The sequence below is a fragment of the Temnothorax americanus genome, unplaced genomic scaffold (genome assembly GCF_048541705.1).
Source record: "Temnothorax americanus isolate GAGA-0224 unplaced genomic scaffold, ASM4854170v1 Scaffold4, whole genome shotgun sequence".
NCBI classification, from domain to species: domain Eukaryota; kingdom Metazoa; phylum Arthropoda; class Insecta; order Hymenoptera; family Formicidae; genus Temnothorax; species Temnothorax americanus.
This window is the reverse complement of record NW_027509547.1, coordinates 3,824,916-3,841,034: the sequence shown is the minus strand read 5'-3', so window position 1 is coordinate 3,841,034 and position 16,119 is coordinate 3,824,916. Positions and strand designations below refer to the sequence as shown.

General features: G+C 38.4%; 1 protein-coding gene across 3 annotated transcripts in view; it reads left to right on the top strand.

The window, feature by feature from the left end:
* Positions 1-16,119, top strand: part of LOC143902565 (serine/threonine-protein phosphatase 4 regulatory subunit 1) — a 129,255-nt gene that overhangs the window by 20,404 nt on the left and 92,732 nt on the right. For all 3 annotated transcript variants that reach the window (XM_077415565.1, XM_077415567.1, XM_077415568.1), the window contains one exon: positions 6,249-6,411. In XM_077415565.1, the coding sequence (XP_077271691.1) occupies positions 6,249-6,411 (163 nt within the window). The remainder of the gene's footprint in view (positions 1-6,248; positions 6,412-16,119) is intronic.

Below are 16,119 nucleotides of genomic sequence, written 5' to 3'. Positions count from 1 at the left end.
ATCAAGAATCTCGCGAAAAGTTTCTGCAAGAGAGAGAAAGCGAAAAGAGCCGCTGTGAAATATTTCGTGGTCACACGGCTCGATACAGAGAGAAGAGCGCTTCTTTTTATGATTGAAGTTTAATTTCTTTCATTGACAAATATTATTATTATATCTCAATATCTGCAATTATTTTGCGATAAAGATGGCTGAAGCAATTATACGATTTTATATATTATACGTTTAATAAATCATGTCTCTGCGATAAACACTTTCAGAAGATCGATAAACTTGTGGACAAAAAAGATCAGTATATGGGATCTTTTATATATATAACAATAGTAAGGTATTAGATATATATTTTAAAATAAAAATTTAATTTTTTGTTTATGTTGATTAAAGTAATTTTTATTTAATTTCTACTTAAAAAATGAATATTTATGATAAAAATATTTGCCGATTTCATTGGTGATAACTGCTAATATGTTTTTATGTTATCATTGCTTTTCTATAATCTCTTCTTATTTTATCATAAAATCAATGCATGCTACTTCGAATTTCGCGAAATCGGTTTTTTTCGCGGTATACGATATGTTTCCCGAACGCAGGATCGAACTTGTCTCTGGGAATGATATTAATACCGCATATAGACGTTACCGTGAAATTCGATCAACCGGAGCGGCGATGATTGACGTCACGACTCTATCGTCGGAATGCAATTAATATTACATAAATGAGACCCCGCGAATTTGTATCAATTAGCACAGTTCTCGTCATATGTATAATTCGCATATAATGATGCAGGAACTTTTACTTGCCGTGTGAGAACATTTATGTCTGAACGCGTGTCGTTCAATTCACCGTGTCTTTACGCGCTTGGTAAAATACACGTTTACCTCCTATACACAGTTAATGTAAGAACATTAAACGCCTGCTATAACCAACGAGGTATACGAGCTCAACGTGTGAATAACCAATGCAGCGCCACGATCTAAAAACCTTCTATTCTAAATTGACGTAAGTCGACATGAGCTCGTTGTCGATGAGGACTTACAGTCGTCCGATATTCGCGAGTGCAGCAGCAGAAGCGACTTCATTTTATCATTTGCCGATAGAGAGAGGAGAGAGAGAGAGAGAGAGAGAGAGAGAGAGAGGGAGAGTACACTACGCTGTCTGAATAATAAATGTTCCACCATCGACACGAGTCACCGCATCGATACCTTCATACATATGAGCTCACCTCGCTTTTCAACGAAACGCGATTCAAAGTTAAACTCGCGTGGAGTGCTACTCTACTCTTCGCGAGAAAAGACTTTCGCTCGCCAACTGTCCGTTCTTCGTTTAGGCTATGATTATCCTGGACTTGGTACCCACCTATCATTACGATACATTGTGGTGACACCCATCAAGTTTCGTGCACCGCTGCGGAAGGGGAATATTTGCCGCGTACTTCCTGATTGTATGCCTCCTCGTGTAATCACGAATCATGCGAGGAAGAAATGCCTACATTGTAATGCTGAGCTATTTCCTTTAACTATTTTCACAATTTCCCCGTAAACACCCTCGAATACTCGATCGCGTACGAGCGTAGTAATAACATCGCCCGAACCTCGATGTAACTAAACAAGACCAAACTTAAATTTTTTTTTGAATTTAAATGATTTTTGTTTTGTTTAAGGAGAATAACTAGGATTAATTAAAAGTATAGTTATGCTAAAAGAAATTTTAATAAATTCGCGGAAAATTTTAATACTACAAATACAAGAAAAATGATCTCTATGTTTATGACGATAACGGAAACACGATAGTTTTCCGTAATCTATAGCATTGCGAACGACTCGAAGTTACACTGGTAACTATCAATCTCTGTATCTAAATAAATTATTGAAAACTTGCTATACGCTCATGTGAGTATGTATTTTCTCACAGATCTGGAAATATAAGCCCGATCATTGCTCGCGTCGCATAACATGACAAGATTGCAATTAAAATGGTAATCACCAGTTCGATAAAATGCCATTACATACAATGCCATCTCCATTACAAAGCGGCCAACTACCGAGAAAATATTAATCTACATCCTTGTGAGCGTTTCTACGTTTTATAAAAATATAATGAAGGTGCTCGCTGGATGGCTTCCTTTCGGACGTCGTTTTATCGTAATAACTGTGGAATAAGAGGGCAGTAATTACTTTTCGTGAAATTGTCACGTTTGTCGGGTCCTTCCTCCGTGTACCCCGTACTTCGGTTATTACTAACAATGAATAGCAGTGACCGTGTTAACCTCTCTTATGACAATTCATGATACGCAGTGCTTTGTAGAAAATAACGTTTTACGGTATATTTACTGTGATAATAATAATAATAATAATCTTTATGACAATATACTGTGCCACCATTGTCAAACCTTTTTTTTAAATATTATGCTTATGCATTCTCAATAATTAAACTAAATTACATTTACTATTTAAATAACAAATTAATTTTAGCTAGATTTTTTTATCATCGCCGGTTTATCAATATTATCAGATTTATCGCAAAATATTAATATAAATCCCTATATTAAAAATTCTTGGCCGTATAATAATAATGATTTCTGTTGAGATTTTTAATATTTGTAAAAGTTGTTATTTGGCGGATATAAAGAACGTTTATCGAAAGACTACGTATTACGATACCGAACGAAAAAGGGGGCATTGATCTCGGTGGTCGTGAAACTGGTCGGCGTTAGGCAGTCTGGATATATCGAGGCGCGAGAGAAGGGTCTTCCTCAGGTTCTCCGGCTTCGATCCAGACGGGGACGACCTCTCCCTCGCCGGAGGAAGGAAGGAAGGACGGACGGAAAGAACCGAGCTAGAGAGGCCGGCGAGAAAGAGAAAGAGAGAGAGGAAGAGAGTGAGGGGGGTGCACGCATGACCCTGAACCCAACCGCCGTGGCACCCAACCCCCGGTACAGGGGTGCGAAGCCTCGGGAGAGAGAGACGCGGGAGAGAGAACTCGAGATAGAACGGACGAAGCAAGGGCGGAAGAGAGGAGACTACGGCGGGCGAGGGGAGACACACCGTATATACGAAGAAGAGAGAATAGAAAGAGGGAGAGAGAGAGAGACAGATAGAGAAAGAGAAAGCTAGAGACTACGCCGTCGAGAGAGAGTACAGTTCCCGAGATCAATACTCCCGCGTCTTGCGATCATTCATCTTGCCACGCCCCTCTGCTCTTTCCATACATTTCCTGTCTTTCTCATTCCCTTTCGTTCATCCCCTTTTCCCCGTCGCTCTCTCTTTCTCTCTCTTCTTCTCTCATCCTCTTTTGCTCTGTCTGTCTCCCGTCTTCCCTTTTCTCACCCTCCGCACGCCGCGATCTTCATCCCTCTGGTAGCACCCCTCATAGTCGCGGTCGCCGTCATTTGGCGCCCAATCGTGGCGCCTAATACGAATGGAGCAAAGGGGAGAGAACTTTCCGAAGGTCGCAGGAGAGAGGGAAATCTAAAGAGAGAGAAAGCGTGATAACGCACAAGGTGGTGGCTCCGGTTTCCTACGCATTGACTATGCGCAGTTTCATGGGAAAATGACGATTTCTTAGATTCATACATCAAATATTAAAAACTGTGTTAATTATTCGTGGATAATCATGCGCATGACACTGTTTTAATTTTGCGACTATTATTTGAGTTTATGAAATAAATTTTAACAGAAGGTTGATTTAAACGCGGAAAACAAGAGATATTTTACGTGAGTTTAATCGAATTATTTTATATACTTATTATAAATTTAATTTTATAATTCTCATAAATATATTACCGATGTATTTTGTAATCCGTTATATTTTAGAATAATTATAACTATAATTTAGTTTTTTAATTTTTGATAATATTTTATATGATATTAAACATTTATTATATATAAAAATATAAAAATATTACAAGATTTTACTTTTTATTATGTACGGGATTAAACACTAGTTATTCGGTAATTCGGAAAAGAATTTCCTTTTTATATATATGCAAAGATAAATAACATATATAAAATAAATTTTTCTCATTTGGTTGTGTGCTTTCTGAGAAAACCTACTTTGAATACGAAAATACGTGCGTCTTCTTATGTATTGATACTTATGAACAACTATATCGTGTAAAATTCTTGCGCGAAAGAATTTATTTACGTGACGTTGTGTATTTATTTCGATACTGGGTATATTGTTGTCAGTTTTTACTGATCTCTCGACGAATAGACATGGCAAATAAGCGAGGAAGTAAGCTCTGGGAACTCTTGCAAACAAAAAAAAACGTAATATTCTAACCTCTAACTGTTCTTAATTATTATTTTAAAGAAATGAATCGGTTTATAAATATTAATATATAATGAAACAGAAGTAACTATTTTCATATTTGAAGTAATCTTTTTTGAAAACAACACGTTTATTTTATATTTCTCATTTGCCCTTTTACAAGGAATCATTTCCTCGCCGATCGTATCACAGTTATTGGACATGTCTGGCATATAGACATTGACAGAAACAGATGCTTGACGGAAGTAATAGTTTATGGATAAAGTTAATAAAGCTAGAAATAAAGCCAAGAAATGCTTTGTGTTACAATATAGACAAATTTTCGTGTACATGGCGCGTTGAATATATGATTTACGTTGAATATGATTTAAATAAATATTTGAAAGTTTTGAAATATCTAGTCGGTAATGCCTGTATTGAAAGAGTGAGTACATCGAAGAACGTGTCATATAATGAAGAAAATAATTTCGAAAAGGGTGGATACTCGTTTTAGATAGAAGAGCTGATATAGATACGAATCTTGCGATAAAAGAGCGCCTATACAATCAGATTGGCATCGATTCTCCTTCCGGTATTTTATATGCTAGGTTTGCTTTCTTCTCGTTTATATTTTGCATGTCCATCTTCTTTCGATAACTTACTGAGGCAACTCGTGTCATTTTATTTTGCATTCCCGTTTCCGTTTTTTGCGGAATATTCTTTTAATTTAAGGATATCGACGAAGAAAAAAAATTACTTTAATATTTCATAATTACTTTAATTATGAAAATAATTCATATTTTGGAGGAATATACGAGGAGTAATATTAAGCCATGAAATTATTAGATTCATTATTAGAGTCATTAGAGTCATTAGAGATTATTAGAGTCTTTTGAGGAATATTTAATTTGCGCAAATGATCAGAGATTGAAATCTGTATAATTTTAGTGAGTTATTTTTGATAATATAAATACAGAAATATATTTTATATTTATACCAATCGTTGTTATAATTTTTCTATGTTCGTAATATCGAAATAATTATCGAGTTACGATTGAATATTTCATTGAACACAGTATAGTGACAGAAGATATAATTGCGTTTTTTTTTTTATTCCTATTATTAATTTTATAACAAGATATATCAAATATAAGCAAAGTTGAAAATAATTAAAATTTTATTTAACAAATAGACAAATCCGTTTATTTATTCTTTATTCGTGAAAATATCATTATGTGAATAACCTCTGTTTCCTTAGAGAAATGTGGAATGCGCTGTCGTGAAAATTTGGCATAAGTGCAAGAATTAACCTAATTGAGGCTCATGAACTTAAGTGTGGGCCGGTAACCGTATATATTAACCAATAACTGTTTGTCCTAGTTCATTGCCTTTCGTAACTTCGCTAAACAGGTAGAATGGGAAAAAAGATCGATAGAAATCAATATTGTGTGGGAGTGTAAAGGGTGGCGAAGAAAATCAACGGGGGCATTGCAGAGGGCAGGCGAGATAGAGGATATATAGCGAGGAAGAGCGGAGATTTAAGTAGGGGCGAGCTCGTTGAAAGTCTCGGGGTGTCCGTGATATCTTTTCCTTTGAATCGTTTCCTCGCTGCTATCGCATCACCTGCTGCCGCTGCCATCGTACTCGTTACGTTCGCCGATCCTTCCGCCGCCAGTGGCTTCGTTCTTCATGGCGGATAAAAAGAAATCAAATTACGTACGATCTGTCTATAATCGATTCGGTTATTCTTCCGAGGTCAACGTGGGCGATTTCTTAGAAACTCTTTTTTCGTAATATTTTACCGCGCGCGCGTCTCGAAAAATTGCCTTGTAAAAAATATCCTGATTTATTTATATATGAATAAGGAACAGTTAATAGAGTTTGTTTCATATAAAAATTTGACGTGTCGCTTTAATTCACCTAAACAAAAATAATTTCCCATATATTTTCATATATTTCACACAATATGGTTTCACTAATTCTGAATTTATCAAATGTTGCAGCAATGGAAGCCGAGGATGACGAGGAAGTCAATGACAGTAATGAGAGTTCCGAATCCAGAAATGTTTGGGGCGGAGGCGGAGGTGACGAAGGCGGAGGAGACGAGCAGCTCTTTCAAATCAACCGGCTGCAGCAACACGCCAGCTCGGAAAAGAGCTTCGACCGGTAAGTAGCGCTCGTTTCACCCTCTAAAAGTCCGTCATTTATGTCGTACGCGACATAATTCTTCTCGCTTTGGCAAATCCTTCACGATATATACGGAAATATGCAAGTGTTGGCCGTATAATTGAAAGCTAAATAAAAAACACACACGGATGAGCTTCCTCTCAGCGATCATGACGGTTCGCATGGAAAGACCGAGAGTACGACGATGTACCATCGTGCGAGAGATCGCTGTCGAATCAATCCAAACGCATAGCGTAGATTACGTCAATGTGTCGCTATGCAACAGCATTTATATCTTCCGCTTTGCCCGTCATTATTTTGCGCTTCACCGTGATCCTCCTATTCAGTCTCCGATTACGTGTTGAATAATTATTCAATAAATTCGTTTACGCTCGATACTACAGTGGCCCAGTAGGTCTTTTGATGACTGGAGAGATATATATGAAAGAGTGTACATTACATTTACAGCATAATTAAATCACCCTGCGTTTTATTTCGTGAGATATTTTATTTATCATGATGAATAAAATTTATCAAAGCAAAATATAACGATATATTTGTAGAATTTCTACAAATTCGTAACAAAACTGAAATTACTCGATACCGTTCTGTTCTTTTTCAAGTTTCTTTCTCGCAAATTGCCAAGTGAGGGTTTAACAAACTTTCAACGCCGTGTTTTTTCCCAATTTCTTCAAATGCTTATTCTTAGTCCCGTACCTTTCCACCCGAGACGGCTCATATCGGCGTGGACAGAATTCGCCCGAACGTATTACCTACTACGAGAAGAAGAAGAAGAAGAAGAAGAAGAAGCTGCTATGCATGATTCGGACGTTGTGAGCGCGGACTAGCCAAATATACACGGTGCGTCAGCGTCGCGGCGCGCGGCGTCGCGTCCTCCCTTCTCTGCGCCGTTTCAACTGCCGGGCGCCTCGTTTGAGGTCATCGTCATCCGGCCTTTTGCGCTCTCTCCCATCCCCCCTTCCTTCTCTTTGCGGTACCCTTTATACTGTCCCTTCCCCTATCTGTCTCTCTCCTTTTCTCGCTCTCTCGTTTTCTTCATTTGTCTTCTTTCTCTCGTTCGGGGCATTCGGATGCGTCTCGGATGAGCGAACTTTGAAGCAAGTATACGCGAGTACGTTTCTATGTTCGCGAACACGAGATCACCGAGGACGTTATCACTAACAAAATTGAGGAATCGATGAAAGGATTGCGGCAGATGTCAAAATAAACGAGCTATTAAAAAAATATTTTTTTATATGAAAAATCACGGAAATTGCACTTTCCACATTTTTTATTTTGCATCTGATAAATAATCTCATTAATGGCGTAATCTTTCACAGCGCTTTAACAATTTTTTTAGAAATAACTGTATAATAAGTGAAATAATTATTGCATTTGACATCGCGAGAAATACAAGACGAGCAAATATTTTCGTTATAAAACTAAATTTCAAAATAACAACACATTTTGCACACATTTCTTAAGCTTTCAAGTATTTCACCGGCTAGATTATCGCAATGAAAATCTTTGTGACTTTATTAAAAATTCCAAGAATTATTACGCGTGTATAACTGCAGGAAAAATATAAATCTTCTACGGTAGAAGAGTTTTCGATTCGCCTCGCGGTTAAGTGGACCTAGGCAAAAAGCGGAAATAGCGTGCTGCCCCAGTCGCCGGTAAAACCGCCGTTGTTTTTTCGCAAACTGTAGTCCATGCACGAGACCGTACTAAGAACATTAGCATATGCGATCGAACATAATCAAGCTTTCCACGAAAAGATGCATCAAACTTTCAAGAGAAATGCCCTGATCTCAATTCGTATTGTCGAAAGTTTAACGCTCCTAGCATTCACGAAATAATATCAAAGGTGTTGTATAAAAAAAGTACGGATAAAAAAATATATATATTTAAATAGATATATCTATGCATATTTGAAATAGCTTCTTTTATATTTCAACATACTTCAGATATATTGTAGTCTCTACAATGACATTTCTTGATACAAATCGTTTAAATTAACGAGTCATCTTTAAGTCGATAGAAAAAAGATATTTCTTGTGGGTCGCAGTTGCGTGTCGCCGGCTGCTCCAATACGCCGCAGCGTGTAATTAAAGGCGTGTTTCGTAACCGCTCACGCGTTCTTGGACGGTTTCCGATTACCCACGGTTAAGGATAACGTGCGCGTATTACGCGGTCACAGGATTCCATGGTGTAACCACGTAGTTTCTTTCGGAGTATACGAGCCCGGGAGACGTCGGGTTAACGTTAGAAACCAAGACGTTCTCGACGAACGAAGAATATCATATAGGCATGACTGCACGCTCGCTCCTCTCTCGTGAAACTCGCGGTATTAAATTCATTTTTTCACGTAAAAAATTAATACACGGTAAGAGCGCACGCGAGCTGATATTAAACCTCGTGGCGTGTCTCTTTATCTTGAAAGAATTTTCGCGCGAAGGCATATTCTCCTGACACTTTGATCTTTATTCGCATCGCTTAACGTTAAACACGTGACCGCTTGACTTCAATTCTCTGTTTACCTCGAATACACAGAATCACATCAGATCACACGAATAAAATTCGTACGCGGTTAAATTTACCGGCAAACCCGCGACGTAGAACACATATTCTTTGTTCTTATATGCGCCATTAACGCGTTACGCTGTTCGTTCAACCTAACTATCTTTTATGTCGGGACATCAACCTGGCGCGGTCTCTTTTCGGAGAAGCGAGAATTGTTGATGGGCAAGTAGAATTATCATCGGCGACCGTTCTAGACTTAACGCTAATACTTTCGGCGTCGCGACGCAGTTCCGTGAAACGCGCGTCGCGCGTGCATGGGAAATATTTCGGAATACCGAACGGGTTAGAGGGGCGGCGCGCGACGGGTCGACACGACGGGTTTGTCCGGATGGTACGCCGCGCCGTGTGCGTACGACATCGACCGGCAGACGAAACAAAATACTGCTAAAATTAATCTGGGCCTTAGGTCATGTCTGCAAGGAGTCTAGACGACGACGACGACGACACCGAGGACGACGCGACTCGCCGCCGAAAGTGGACCGAAGCGTGTGGGCGCGATACTTTAACGAGTTCTGGTATTTCGACACATTTCCGACTTCCTGCTACGCCCTCCCGCGTGCTCCGTCGTCGTTCTGTCCCTTCTTTTCCGCTATATTTACTACACCGTCTGCTCTTTTCTTACGTTAGGAGCATCGCTAGTCTGGAAAGTTTAACGGAAATATACAAGAATTTTCCTTTTCCGCAAAGGTATCGGAAGATTTTAATAAGTTAACGAATATGATTTTATTATTGGTTATACGTTATACGTGGAATATTATTCTTACATCAAAAATTTATATTAAGGATAAAGTGTTTTCCGAGAAAACAAAAAATACTCTCTAAATCTGAATCAGTGACTTATTCACTGATTCAGATTTAGAGAGTATATAACTGGAAAAAATTTAATAGTGTTTCTCAGAATGAGAAGACATTTATCTCATTTTGATTGAATGTTAAGAGCGGATAAAATAAAAGTCGAAAATATATGTTACGATATTTCGTATACCTGCACGAATAAATATCGTTTTCACATTATTCGAGCCGTTTTTCTTTCTTTCTTCTACTTTCTGATTTTTTAGATATGATATATTTCTTTATTTTTTACAATCTTATTTTAATGGAACTATCAGAGGCGAGGTGAAAATGATTTCTCTTTTTCGTTTGTTGAAATTCAATACTTTGACATAAAGCTTTAGAGATTCATCTCCTATGAATCTATAAGTTATGTAAAAATCGCTTATGTAAATTTAGTCGACAAGGCGCTTTTTGTTTATTTCATTTTTTTATATTCATTAATCATAGCATTTATGAAGCATTACGTACAAGGAATTTCCCCATAAAACCGTTTTAAACCGGTACATGCATTAAGAAATATCGCTGCACTTTATTCAACGTTGCTGCTATACATGCTACAACGACAGATCCTAATTCTATTATAAATCACCGTTGGTAGGCCACGAAAGTCCTTTATCGCAGATTACAACCCTCTAACGCGCACGTCACGAATTCGATTTGCTCTGTTAGTTGATGTGAGTCAGAAACGACGAAATTTGGTTCGACGATGACTGGGTCGATCCCGGCCGTCGAATATTTGCCAATGTCGTGCCTCTGTTGCCACTGCGGAGAATAGATAATACGGACATTGTTCAGTGTGAACACAGCTTTCGGCCAGATGGCATGATTTTCCAATCGTTCCTACTCTGCTTTATTTTCTTCGCCCGCTGTTGGTCGCTCACTCCCGCTTTTCACTTGCAAAATCATTACCTGATGAGGAATTGAGGATTGTTCGTTAGGAAATGTCATTTATTTACTTGTTTACTCGTTTATTATGTTGTTCCACGAATTGACTCATTACGGAAATAAAACAGTTGACTTCGTCAAAAGAGGCGGAAATAAAAATGATACAATAGACAAACATTATTTACCGTTCCAAGGAATCGCTGTTTTATTATGCATGCATTTTATTATTTATGATGTTGGTGTCCGAGTTGAATTAGCAAAAACAACCATTTGTCACAGTTATCGCGTAGGTATAGGTACGTAGAATGTTCATAATATATATAATTGTAAATCAATATCGAATAAATATTTCAGCATATGTGAGTGCGATTTTGATCAGATAAGAGTTTTATTTACTTTTAAGGACACATATTGGGGAAGGGTACGATTCAGTAACGTCACCTTTAATAGCTCCATGATTGCACGATATTGCGCGACGTAAAGCAACGAAAGAGAGCAACGAAGAGAGCACATTGGCCGATGCGAATTTTCTAGCACGGTAAACATTGCATATCGTGTCAATACGTTGCATGCGTAAATAACTAAAATATTTACCACGATGCGTAAAAAAAAATGGCAGTTCGTCAATAATGCATGTCGCAGCTACAATGAGAGAGATCGCGCAACTGCGGGAGATTGTTTTTCCAGAAATCGCAGTTGGAGAGAGGAAAATAAATTTATTTCAAATTATGCAATTGACAATTGATTGGCAAATCAATTGAAGAAGGTGTAGACGAGAAGTGCGGGCGAAGAATAAATAATCGCTCGTGCCGGTATATTGCGAAGTGCCAGTATCCGTAATTGCCTCCATCGAAAGGGTCTCTAAAGAAATCGTAGAGCCGGCCGAGGCACGCGCCCTATGACCATCTGCCGGTCTTGTTCCTTCTTTTCGTTGTTACCCGTCTTACCTACTAGCCGCGTATACTTTTTCCGCGCCTTTGCCTCTATTCGAAAGCGTAACCATCGTACGTTAATAACTCCTTGGAACGAGACGCGAGACACTAGCAGCGCCGTTCAATATGATATAGCTTTTATAGACATCTGCCACGGAAAATGGTCATTAAGGCCCCCTCGCCTCATTAACGGTGTCGCAATAACGTAGAAAATGCAAGCTGGTAAACTTTTAATAACGTGCACTACGCCGATTATTGCTCGCCTTGTTCGCTCGTTGCTCGATCCGCATCCTGTCGTGAAAATTTTGCGTTTACACACGCTATAGTATGTTCAAACACCGAGTAACACGTTTACAATTAGTGTCAAAGTGCTTAATTTTATTTATTTCTAAAAGTTTATGTCCGAAAAAGGATACTTATCATTTTTAGAAAATAAAATTGTTCCACATGCGTAAAAACATGTTTGCTTAATAAAAATCAAGTAGAGTCTTATTGTCTTATAAAGTTATAAATTTATTTTGAAAAGCGATTTCTCTTTACGAGCTGAATTCTAAACTCTAGTTAAGTTAAAGTTTAACAAAATTAAGTTTGCAGTTCGGAGGTGAATCTCAGTTTAAATTTTAGTCCACTGATTTCAATCAGTTGTTCGAATAAGGGTTAGTAATGTAGTATTGTAAAATGCCTTGGGGAGAGTCTTGAAAAAAGTGTGTAAAAAGAAAAATGCGTAACTACTTTCTCGATGCGATGTGCCGACCAAGGAGGGATTAAGGGATCGCCGGATCGACGAGACTAACGAAGAGGAAGCTGTGTGGCGAGGGTAGCGCCAACGGAAACAGCTACGAAAACAGTCGCGTCACCGCTAGCAGCCGGCTTTTAGGTCTTTGCTCTCTCGTGCAACTTCTCGCTTTGTGTCTGTCCCGTTCGTCTCCTCTGTTGGCAGGGCCGGGTGTTATTCCAAATGTCAATTAAAACATTCGATCTTCATAACAAGGAAATTACCTATATCAATGCTATCATGAATGAACGAAAAAAACAAATTTATCGACTCGCGAATATCGTTATTGTACAAGTAGAATTAAACTTTTTCTGTTTGTCGTATTATCGTGTTTTGAATGTGTTAAGTAATATGACGATTACTTTCATTGATATTAAACAGACTTTTTATGCTTCGAACAAGACATCTTCCAAAAATTTTTTTGAATTAAATTATATATTTTTTAAACTTTCTTTATATAATAACTAAATGATATAATTTTCATAAGCAAAAAGAAAATTTATCATCGTCAATACTCTGATTTGATTCTATATTATTTTATAAAAAGACTCAATTACTTCTAATTTTGAAAAAATAATTTTTAAAATATTAAAAAATATGCTTTAATAGGCTTATTCATATTTCTAAAATATTAATACCACTTCTAGCATCTGAGTGGGTGTTAATTTTCCGAAATTTTAAAACATCCAAAGGGATAATCTAAAAATGCATCGTTTCTTTTCTGATTTCGATGGTCTTCCCTATTTCCGAAATGAGAGCTTCGGGTGCTCTACGCTCCGGTTACGGCAGTGGCTGCCTGTCTCTCTCCACATCCTCCGCACCACCGGCATCGCCGGGAGTAATCCGTGTGCATTTACGACCCTTGCTGCGCGCACGGCCGTAACAACGTGCATGCGTGTCGGTGAGGGGCAGGTGTGTACACTCGGGTAGAAACGAGACTTATTCGTGGGGAGAGAGAAGAGCGACGAAGAGAGAGGGAGAGACAGAGATGGAGCATAGAGGGAGAGGAGGAGTAGCGCGTGCCGCCGTCGACCATCCGGAGGCCAGGTGTAGCCTTTATCCATTTTACTCGCGTTTGTTACCCTCGGACCTCTACGATTCCGATGCACCCTCTGGGTCTCGTTGCTTCTGGGGTGCCCTTCGGCCGATGCGAGTGTGCGGGGAAAGCGAGAGAGAAAGAGAAAGAGGAGAGAGAAAGTAAAGAGATCGACGCGGCGATCGACGACCAGCGTTCCTTCGGAACACTGTGGCTTCGAGATGCGAATTTACACATTGCGCCCCTCGCAAACACGCGCGCGAACGATGCCCTCGTGCCCATCATCGCGTTTTCGCTTCTTCCATTTAAATCGCAATGTTCAATTCGTACTCGATGCATATTTGTAAGACATTGTGTGCGTGTTCCTTTACATATGTATGTATGTGTCTAGCTACGATCATGATTTTATTTATAGTTGCGACATGATTTTGCGGGGATAAATTCAAGAGACGTGTATATACTGAATTGAACAAAAAAGTTTATTATCTACTATTCTAAAAATGTAGAAATATATTTTTAGTATGGAATATTAACATGAACAGTTACGTATGAATCACAAATTAACGTAGCTATTTAAAATACTTGTTAAAAAATAAACATAGTGAAATATAGACAAGCGATCAGAAATAGGAGCGAGGTTAAATTTTTTTCAAATTAAATTTTAATTAATGCTATAATGTATAAGTCGGAATTGTTCTCAGATAGTAATATTGTATGATAACGAGACTATGACGGCAAGGAAATGGCGGGGTGCTATTTCACCCGGAAGATTATAGGAAATAGACACCATTTAGAATCTTGAAAATTTACTCCAGCTGTCGTGTCTGAGCGATCGACGAGTCTAATTCTAGAGCTACGTAAGAGGGATAATCACACTCCCTTTCGTCGTCCTTGTCGTCGTTTCCCCTGTTCATCCCCTCGGAGCGGTACACGCCCACGCGGAAATGACGCCCGCCCGGCCCGCCCCGGAGTAATCTACGTGACCCCCAATAACGATCACTTCAAACTGCGTTCTTGCAACTACGTTGCCGATTTTTCTCTCCAATTCCGGCGTGCTACTTATCAGATGCGAACTTTGATCAAAGAATTTAGATGAAAGCCTAAAGTAAAAAGAGAAAAAAGTAGTTCTTAGTCGTCAATATACGCATTTATTTTTTCGTCACTATTTCACGTTTCTAATACAATAAATTAAGATATTGTTCAGTAGAAAAAAATATTCATTCTTGTTGTATTGGGAGAAATGATACAATCACGAAATAGTACAATCATAGAATAGATATCACAATTAATGACTAACGTTAATTGAGCTCTGATTCTAAAACTATATGGATATAAGATAATATAATGAAAGGTAATAACCGTGAAAAATTAATTATTCTACTAAAAAAACGCGTGATTCCACCGGGTTTCCTCGCGTTAAGTCGACATGGACGAATTCACGGTATTTTTCTTTTCAACGCCGTCGTGATACTAGGATCAACATCTTTCATCAGTTATCTCGTCGCAAACATTCCATGGATTGGGACAACGTTAAAGAACTTCCCTCCCAGAGAGAAGTGCGACCACGATGACGACAAGGACATCAACGACGACGAAAGCCTTTTGACGTGCATTAAACACGATGGCAACTAAGTGTTTCTTCACGGTGTTCGTTCTCCGCCAGCTCTTTCTACCTTTCTTTCTCGGTCATGGTGACGAAACTCCCGGACTATTCTATCCTCTAGGAAGATCGAAGATGAAATAACCCGATCGAACCTTTTATCAACCGCCATCCTGGGAAACGTGGCTACGAGTACCATTTGAGAGCCGCGCTTTCAGAAATAAAAGAAGTTTGGGAGACCAGGACGGAAAAAACTTTGGGCGATTATTTTGAGTATCACTTAGAACTTTTGAAAGACAAAGTCCAAAGAGAAGCGTCAAGTCGCTAATAAGGAAATTCGCGCGGTTTACTTTCGTCGAAAGATGAATTGCTAAACAAAAACTTATATAATGACATACGTTTAATATGTACATATATCATTAAAAATACATTTAAAATTTAGCGCATGAAATTTAACGAAAGACGAACATTTTAACTTATATATTATAAATTTACTTGGAAATTACTTCTTTTCCTTTTTCTTTGCTCGCAATATGATTGAAAACAATATAATCTACTTTTTTGATAGATTTTATTTGATACTTTCTTGAGATATTCGACAAGATTTTTCACATAATGCGAGATGATTCGTTGATCCATTATTAGGCGATGGGGTTCAACGCCACGGCCGGTTCTTCGAAAAAGAACAGAGGCGAGGCGATTGGTTATCATGTTACGACGCTAGGCTCGCGTTAAACCTGGTAACTGAATCTATCTTTGCCCAATCGCTGTCAAATGCTCGACAACGTTCGAATTTGTCCAACCAGGCATACAGCTTCTGGTGCTCTCTTTCTTTCTCTCTTTTATCCTTCTCTCTCTTCTCGGTTTGTCAGTCAGCTACCAAAATATATCGGTAGAACGGGTTTTCAATGCGATTGCGTCCACACCACATTTAGCGGATTGTATAAAGATATAAAAATTGATTTAAGAATTATAATAATCTTTGTAGTTTGACTTCTGAATGGATCTTGTTTATTTCGGAAAAATTTATCTCAAATTTTTTTTTCTTAGACTTTATTTGCTA